Below are 9,662 nucleotides of genomic sequence, written 5' to 3' on the forward strand. Positions count from 1 at the left end.
GGGGGCATGAATGTATGTGACAAGGACACATGACGGAGAGTACCTGAACACATCGCTGACATTTAAAAAAAATGATGCAGTACTTGAATGTATCACATGAACCAACCAGGTCAGGTGATTTGAATGCATCACAGTGGCCAAGAAGGGACAAAACATTTGAACGCATCACTTTGACTTGCATGCACACAGGGAACCAAGCATGACAGGGCACTTGAATGCATCGCATGGACCAAGGAGGTGAATGTATCACAAGAATCAAGCAGGACCAGGAAACTTGAATGCATCACAGAAGCCAGAGTGCAGGGAAGTTGAATGGGGGGGGGAATTGAAGAATCAAGGAACTATGAAAAAACATAATACATGCATGACAGTGGCCAAGAAGGGTTGAAACATTTGAATGCATCACACGGACAAATGATGGCTAGAAACTCAAACACTACACAGGGTGCAAGGAGAGTTTGGCATTTGAACGCATCAATGGAGCAAATGAGGGGAGGACACCTGAACACCTCACAGCGACCCAGAAAGGTAGGACATATGAATGCATGTATGAGCAGACCAAATGGGGGATGGTGCCTGAACGCATCGCTGACATTTTGGAAAACATTATGCAGTACTTGAATGCATCACATGAACCAACCAGGTCAGGAGACATGAATGCATCACAGTGGTCAAGAAGGCACAAAGCATTTTAATGCATCACATGGACAAAGGAGGTGAAAACACATGAAAGCACCACAGGGACGATGCAGGAGAGGACCCCTGAAAGCATCACGATATGACCTAAGAAACATTACATTTCAATGTATCGCAGTGACCAAACAGGGTAGGACACTTTCATGCATCACATGAACGGAGGAGAGGACACTTGAATGCGACCCAGTGTCCACGGAGGTGAGGGGACAGGGACAGATCAGTGTAGAACACTTGAACACAACACATGCAAGCCTAAGGACACTTGACATTTAAATGCATCCTAGTGAACCAGGGTAGGACAGCTGAATGCAACACATGTAGTAAACAGTGTGGTAGACCTAAATGCATCACAGAAGGTAAGAAGGAAGGGCACTTGAACGCAGCACATGAGTGCAGATGAGAGACTGAGTGAGTTTGTCATACAAAGACCTCAAACTCGAATGCATCACATGACAGAAACGCAAGGAAGATATCTTCTTTTTTGCGGCTAAACTCATTTTAAAGAGTCATTTCTTACAAAGAGGTGCTTAAGCTTTGGAGAGAATGCCTGATGCATTACAGACTAGCTGTGGGAAAAAAAAAGTTAAAAAAAAGTTTTAAAAAAATGGCTATACAACGCCCCCCTGTGGATGCTACAATATTGCCATTGACGCAACAAGATGAAAAAACACTTCAAAATGTAGAAACGCGGTTTATTTTTCGGAAAGGTTTTTTTTTTTACTGGCTGCTGGATTTGAAAATCAGACATTGACATGTCATCAATACTACCGGGCTATTTTTCATCATTTCCTTTTAAAAAGGTGCATTTGTTCTGACTTAACAAAAAAAAAAAAAAACAGTATGCAAATATGTAACAATAAAAAGGTAAACAGCCATAGAATACATAAATAAAAGATTTCCAGTCATCCCACCAATAAACTCATTCACCTGCACACTATAATCTACTCAGGCAGAGGCACATTTCATTAAGGCCATAAGACAAGACAAGCAGCACTTAATGTAGCTCCAAATAAATTAAATCCCACGTGTGTATGGTTCTTCCAGCTGCATATTAAGGCAAAGGAACGCTGTCTACAAATCCACAGGCTTGGTGGCTGACAGCAGTCGAGGTTGGTTAAGAGGGTTTCTTGGTGAACCTCGGTAATATTGTGCCTCCTTTACTAGCTGCTGCACATCCATCTTCTGAGTTCCTGCATCTGAGATAGAAGAGTCCACTTTAGTCTTGGGTTGGACCTTATTGGTCACATCGCCCAGAGCACAGGTCTTGACTTTACCAGCCAAGAAGCTTGGCTTTTTGGGTGGCTTCTTTAGGGGACGTGTGCTGTTCAGAACCAGTGAAGCTTCTCCCTTAGGTGGCTGAGGGTGTGGGTGGGGGGACAGGCTGCTCTCCAGGCTCACTGCTTTTATAGCTTTCATGCCTTGACTGGTGGTCCGCTCCAGATTCCCAGCGGGTCTCCTGCTCTCTCCCAGGAGAGAGTTGATCCTGCGAACCGCCTGACGCACGGGGGTGCGCTGGAACTTGAGCGGCGACTTGATTTGTAGGACTCTGGTGCCTTTGGGAGACTGAAGGGTGAGTTTGTTGAAGTGTTGAATGTGGTCTGCCACACGGGGCTTGGGGTGGGCCAGCCGGTTTGGACTTTTTGCAACAGCCTCTGTGAAAGACAAGTCCTGGTGATGCGCTGCACTGCCAGTTGTACCGATGGCATCTGTACCCAGCTCTTCTGCAAGGCCTGGCTTATAGGGAGTGGACTGCAGTCCTGGAGAGACACCCAGTCTAAAGTGGGTTGGACTCTGGAGGTCCAGAGCCTCAGCCAGTCTGCTACAGTGTACCCGCCCCACTGAGTCGTTGCTTCCCAACATCACAGAGTTGTTGTGGCTTACAGCGGCAGCAGAAAACGAACTCTGAGCAGCTCTCACTGCTGGACTGCAACTCCCAGCAGACTCTAAAACTACACTATCAATATGCAAAGGTGATAAGGTTGCTATGTCAAAGGTAAGGTTCTGCTCATGAACCAGACTGCTCTGGTGAGTCGGTGTCACAACCATAGGAGTCTTGGGCGGAGGGAGCAGGATGCTGTCTGATGATTCTGCGTGTACTGTCTCCTGCGGTAGAGCTGCGAGTTCAGCACCTGATTCTGGGAGGCTGTTGTGAAGCTTCGGCGGGGCCACTCCAGTTTGGCTTGAGGGTTTGAATATGGACTCACATTCCAGGCTCTCCGCACCGGAAGTGCAACACAGCTTCTTGGGAAGGCTGGACGCAGCCAGTCGTTTGGACATGACTATACTGGGTTCAGACACACAGTTGCTCTCCAGACGCACACTCATGGGTGTATCGGTGAAGGTGCCAACGCTGAAAGGCTGCTCTCCTTCAGGGGCCTCCCTGTTCCGTGAGGTCCGGTGGACACCTGGGTTACTTTGAGGGGTCAGCAAGTTGTCCTCAGACTTGCTTCTAAACTTTGAACCTATCAAGGTGGGAGAGCAGCAGCTATTAGTTAAGCAAAAATATTAAAAGAAGCAATGCAAAGACAACCTTCTGCAGTGGAAGTATACTTACTCTTGGAGTCTACGTTTGAGGGCTGAGCCGACGGACTGAACACGGTCTCTTTGGTGAAACAAAAACTGCTGGTGCGCTCCTGGGTGGCAAGTCGCCAGCCTATGGACTCAGACCCCTACACCAGCAAGCAGCATGAAATGAGAAATGAAAGATGAAATAGACTTAGAATTATTGTGTTAAATGAAGCCACAGATGCCACCCACAATGCAACATCTATTGTTAGTGCGTGACTTTTGGGGTTAGTTCTTCAGAGGATGGCAGAAACCATTCAGAAGAAACGACATATTGGACATTGATGGTCAGTCACTTTTATTAAGTCAAGAAGGTACATACTAATATAGAACATTTGTTAATCATTGACAGCTCACCCAGCGTACCAAAATAGTTGTATATGCAATAAGTATAGGTTTAAAATATCTAGTATAACAGTGCTATGCAAAATGATTGGGCATCAAAATAACATTTACCCTTGTACCATACAATCTCCTGTTACAACCATGCATGCATATCCACTCCCCTCCAAAAGTTAGGGGAACACCTGCATAGCAAGTTAAAAACTTGACATTTCAAGTCAGTCAGCACAAAAGTGTAACAGTGTGCATATGATTTGTTGCAGAAGATGACAGGATGTGCACAGCAGGGAAGCACTAAAGTCCTATCAGGCGAGCGAACTTACAGCGTCTTTGTGGCTCCTCCCCAGGCTGAACCGCAGACGCAGCGACTTGCGCGGTGCTTCTTTTTTGCCGACTTTGGGAGAAAAGCAGCCGGCTCGTCCCGATTCAACTCTTCAGGAATAAAATCAAGACAATAATCAATGCAAGACAAGCCAAAAACAGAAGTACACATTGCTCATCTTCTATCAAGACCACCCACTTTGGTTCCACCTGCACAATCCAATAAAAGCTCAGATACAGTAAGAGCTGTATCAGCACATGCAAAGATAAATTAACCACTGTATAATAAAACTAAAATGAAGTAAAACTACTCATTCTTTGAAGATGTCCGACAGACCCAAAGCAGTGGTTCATATGGTCACCTTGGGTTGTTTTATTAGCAACTATTAGGCAACGTTCCCCCTAATTTTTCCAAGTGTCTGAGCATTCATTGGACCTCTGTGAACGCCATCAGATGTGCACACTCTAGTATTGGACCTGTCCAAAACCTGAGAACTTGCGGTAGGCCAACTTCCATTCTGTGGTATTTTGTATACTGTATGTGTGGGTTCAAACGGAGAGCAAGGCATATTTCACAATGTAGCTTTCTTTATTGTCAACCTCAGACAAAACAAGCTGGGGAATTCTCTCATGCAATGAAGCGTCTGAATCTTGTATAAAACCCTTTTTTATCATTTCATTTTCCATTTGTTTTCTTGGTGAATATTTCTTTTGTTAGTTACAGTATGTATACTTTCATTTCCTTATTTGACATTCCTGTTTTGCAGCAGCCTGTTGGAGCACTATTTCATCCTGGAAATTATTTGAAATTGATGCCATGTTGTATGTTTACTTTTGTCTTTAAAAAAAAAAATAATTAAAAATTAAATGACCTTCTGGTCCCTTCGGCATTACAAACTCAGCGTAACACTTCCTGTATCTGGTATGTCCGGTCATCAAAATAAGCACGGTTACACCACACTGAGCAACGCTCTTATTTTGAAGGTCGGAAGTGTATTGTGTGTGTTCAGAAGGCTTCGACTGCTGCTAAAAAGATGAGCTGTGTACATGAATAAACGTGTCTCCTGCAGCCATGGCCCGTCCTTTATTTACACCGAAGTTCCATCCTCTGTTACAGTAGCTTTGCCGTTTTCACTGCTTACAAGCACCAACAGCGGGCTGCTGCCTGGCTATTTGCTCCGGCTAGCTTTAGCCTTTGCTCGATTGCTAGCTGTCAGTCTGGCAGAGCAAAAGGGGACAGTGACCTTTGTGGAGGTAGATAAGATCAGTGAATAAGATCAGTTCAACATGTAAGGATCGTCCGATCGGCAATACCCCAAAATTAAGGAAATCGGCGCCTAATAAAAAATATATCATGATCACCCCCCCCCCATACCTAATGTTGTGGCCAGTGTTTGCACAGTGAGACGTGAAAGCAAGGTGGGAATGTGTACCTGCTGACTTCATGTCTGCTGCTATGCAGTCTGCTCTTTCTCCTTGCAGAGGTTGCCGCCTGCTTTCGAGGCTTGCTTGCAGAGGGAAGGGTACTTTGGGAGGCATCCAACGCCCCTGAGGCGCTGTAAGCTACAAAACAGGAAAGAGTTTGAAATGATCTACACAGCAGAAGGTTTTGCTGGGCTTTGGACAACAATTAAACAATACCTGATCCAGGGGTGGAGGTCCCACTGAACAAGGAATTGGGAAGTACGTCCGTCCCAAGGTCCTTCTTGACAGGCCTACGTTTCTTGTTTGAGAGCCCAAAAGAATAACCAGAATCTAAAGAAAGTTTTCGCTTGGAGATGGGTGTCGCAATCACAGGAGTGGCAGAAGAAAAGACTAGTTTAAAAAAAAAATAAATAAATAAATTATTCAGCAATCCATTTCATGCAATCTATACAGTATTCTTCAGAATCCTTTACCTAATGGTCTATTATGCTCATCCATACTATCAATCCCTTACCTCCGAAACTGTGTCTATGTTTCCTCTTCATCCCTGAATTTTGGTCCATCTCCTGAAGCTCATTGTACACAGGGGATAGTACCCCTGACTCACAGGCAATCCTGGCTGATACTTTCTCTTCTAGGAACTGTGGCAAAACACCTATAACACACAGACAAAGTAAAGAGCTTAGTGCTTAACAAGACTAAGGCAAAAAAAAGACTAGCAGGCAGGTGTGTGTGTGTGCAGCGGTACCAAAGTTGTGGGCGTGCTCTATAAAACAGTGAACTACAGCCGTCTGCAGTTTGAGGCGTTTCTCTGTGTTGGCGTTCATCTTTTCTGTGCCGTCTCCAGAGTGGAGGAGGTTTGGAGCCAAGATCACTGACAGGTTGCAGCTGTCCATCTTATTTTGTGCACTCCTGCAATCAAACAGCAGCTTTTCAAATATGTAAAAAAATATATGACTTTCCCTCTTATCCAAGCTGACTGCAGGTGAGAGGGGGACTACACCCTGGACTGGTAATGTACAGTATAATATTAATACATATTTAAAATATATCCATCTGTAGTAAAACCCACTTTGCTTCGTTGCTTAGTTTTTATGCCAAGTAAATTCCGCACAGTATACGTATAAGACACCACCTTTATGAAGATCTATTTTTGTGGAAATGAATTAGGTATTAACACTTCTACACAGTCTACTTAAGTAATTAATCTAAAAGCAGTCAAATGGACATTGGTATAACTGACTGTTACACGTGACTGTTAAAAAAGGAAAGGCAGGCACCTCTTGGACACATTTTGAAGGAAGTCAAAGAAGTGCCGCAACACACTTTGGTTCCTGTCTGGCAGCAATGAGGAGAGAAGCATGGTGGCGCAGGTCCGCTCCTCTTTGGTAGTGAGCTGCTGGGCCTTGAGGAACGCCTCCTGCAGCTCGATAGGCAGCACAGGCTCTGGCAGTTCCCTGAAAAACTGCTTCACCAGGCCGGCCACATCACAAGGAAGAGCAGTCGCCAGGCACTCATCGCCCAAATCCACCTTAGCCTGAAGACACCCACAACAAAACCCTGTTGTCCAAAAGCTACCTTTCAAGAGGTCAAGGTCACTCAGTGAGAGCAAGGTCACCCTCACTCACCCGTAGTGCTTTCAGGCGGACAACAGAGCCTGATTTTCTGAATAGGCCCTCTGTGTCGATATGTGCTTGTAGCTCCATGCATGCATCCACCAGAAAGCTAAGACAGCAAAGATAGGTCAGTCTATTCAATAGGAACAAGAGACAACTTGCTTAGTATTTATTGCAGTGGAATCTCTAAAGTCAAACGCTGTCCGTTCTATGACACTGGATGACTTCACATTGTAAAGTGAATTCATTCATTACAGCCTCAATTCTAAAACATTTTGTCTTTTTTACAGTACAAGCAATGTTTCATGTATAAACTCCATCATACACAGTAAACATTGTCAAATAAAACTTGTTCATCAAATACCATTTCTGGCTCTATGGTTAATGTTTCACAGGTCAAAAATCCACTTCAGAAGCATTTAACTTCAAAGGTTCCACCGTATATATGAATGGCTATTTGCGCTTACCGTGGCACGCACCCACACTCCATGTTATAATATGGCAAGCTCTCCAAAGGTACGCCAAAAACCTTTGACTGGGGGGCACAATTACAAATCAAAATTACAAAAAAACTTCAGTGACAGTTTTGATTGACAGTTACAGATGTATACTGCTAAAAAAAAAATAAATGGAACACTTAATCAATCCCAATGTCAATCACACTTCTGTGAAATCAAACTGTTCACAACAAAGATTGACAATCAATTTCACATGCTGTTGTGCAAATGGAATAGACAACAGGTGGACAGCAAGACAATCTCAATAATAATAACAATAATAATAATAATAATACATTTGATTTCCATTGATAATTTTTGCGTGATTTTGTTGTCAGCACATTGAACTATGTAAAGAACAAAGTATTTAATAAGAATATTTCATTCATTCAGCTCTAGGTTGTGTTATTTTAGGGTTCCCTTTATTTTTTTTTAGCAGTGTATTAATATAGAAATACGTTTTAGTACACTGTTGTGTAGTGCTTGTAGTCTGCAGCGGCTCTGCTTTTCTTTTTTTTTCCCTCCCTAGATTTTGCTTTAGTTTACGTCAGATTTTCTCCACATTTTGGCACAAGCCCAAACAAAAGGGGAAGTAAAATGTGATTTGTAAGAGACAAAGTCTCATGGTCAAGAATCTTGTGACTCCTAACACGATTACAAAAGCACAAAGGGTAACCATCGACTGAAGCTTGGTTAAGATCGCTTCAGTTTGGCTTCAGAGAGCCAACTTTCCATTTTAGGTTTGTGAAAAAACATTTGTGTGTCTTATTACACCTGGCTTGTAAAGAAGTGTATGGTATGTGTGTAATCACAGAAAAAGCAAACAATGCCTCTCTGTCAAGCGCCTGGGAATATATTTCAGTTATATGGAAATATATTCAATAGTACAGAGCGAAAACAAGGTCACTAAAAAAAAATGTAAATGTAAACGCCTAGTTTCTTGTTCATTTTAGTGCCTGCTCCAACTAAAGGTACATTTGTTTGGACAAATGAACAAGGGTAGTCTAATATTTTCCCATTACTGTATCCTAAAAATGTTTCAATTTATAACTTACCGAATTGGTGGCTGTTGACTTGCACCTAGCTCCTTTGTTTTTGTTGCAGCTCTTTGTCTTGATTCCATACGCTGACTGAAGATGTTGCACAGCCACTAGTCGGATCATATTTCTCTCCTCGACCATCATTTTAAAGACCTATCTATCTTCTACTTGTAACACTGTACAATACGGTAAAAAAAAAAACACTTTTTCCCCCAAAAGTCGTTGTCCGAGTAGTACAAATACTTCTGTTGCTAGGACATTTTACATATATGTAGATGATACACCAAACATATTATAGTTTTACAAACTAGCACAATATTTTTTTAAAAATCAACTGCTCAGTTAGCTTACATGAGAAGACGTTATAACAGCCACAGAACAGACCTTAACTAAGGCACGATACCAATAAAACAAAAAACGATGTTACCGCGAAATCTCAAATCGCCCTTTATGTGCTCCATGCATCGAATACGTTGAACTGTACCAATTAGCTTGTCTACTATATTGCTTCAGAGTCCAGACGCCATTTCGTTAGGCGAAGCTGTCTGCCCGTTTCCGCTGTGTATTCAAACGACAGCGCCTGCCTTCTATCTGTGCACTGATTGGCTGGACACAGTTTGAATGCTTTTTACTGTTGCATTTGGTTTAGATGTCGATGGCAGCCTACACGGGCGGAGCTATATTTTGAGGCATTAAAGAAAGGTTTACACTAGGAAGCAATTTAAAAAAAACGACTGAGCCCAATATCTGCACATTTTACTGTAACATTTGTAACTTGCCATTTACTGCGATATGAACATACAGTACTGCATATGAAGGTTATGCAGCTATAAGAAAGAACCATTTATATAAAATTGAAGGGTTGAAAGTGGTTTTGGTAAGTTACAGTAATGTTTAAGACATTTTTCCAATGTCCTGTGGCGGAGATGGGGTCACACTACTTATACTTTTTGGTTGATGCAAGGAATGCATTAAGTTGCAAATGCATGTGTACAATCAAGAGCAAAAATTGCTTCTTGCATCATTCATAAAATAACCGAAAAGGTGTGTCATAAAATGTAAATAAATAAATAATCCCCAAACGAAGAGGTTTTTTCGTCCGATCGCAGCTAGGGGCCGCAATGTGCCTGGCAGTACCTCAACTTGCAGGAGAAGAAGAG

The 9,662-nt window shown here is 42.8% G+C and overlaps 1 protein-coding gene across 1 annotated transcript; it reads right to left on the reverse strand.

The window, feature by feature from the left end:
* Positions 1-458: 458 nt before the first annotated feature.
* arhgap11a (Rho GTPase activating protein 11A) lies at positions 459-9,080 on the reverse strand. Its single transcript, XM_054796212.1, has 11 exons — positions 8,518-9,080; positions 7,433-7,500; positions 6,978-7,074; positions 6,630-6,886; positions 6,098-6,261; positions 5,864-6,004; positions 5,566-5,739; positions 5,358-5,487; positions 3,927-4,035; positions 3,251-3,365; positions 459-3,158 (listed from the first exon to the last, which is right to left on the reverse strand). Exons 1-11 carry the CDS (start codon positions 8,644-8,646, stop codon positions 1,768-1,770), a joined length of 2,775 nt encoding a protein of 924 aa, XP_054652187.1. The 5' UTR covers positions 8,647-9,080; the 3' UTR covers positions 459-1,767.
* Between the last annotated feature and the right edge of the window lie 582 nt (positions 9,081-9,662).

Source organism: Dunckerocampus dactyliophorus, chromosome 13, assembly GCF_027744805.1.
Source record: "Dunckerocampus dactyliophorus isolate RoL2022-P2 chromosome 13, RoL_Ddac_1.1, whole genome shotgun sequence".
In the NCBI taxonomy this organism is placed as follows: domain Eukaryota; kingdom Metazoa; phylum Chordata; class Actinopteri; order Syngnathiformes; family Syngnathidae; genus Dunckerocampus; species Dunckerocampus dactyliophorus.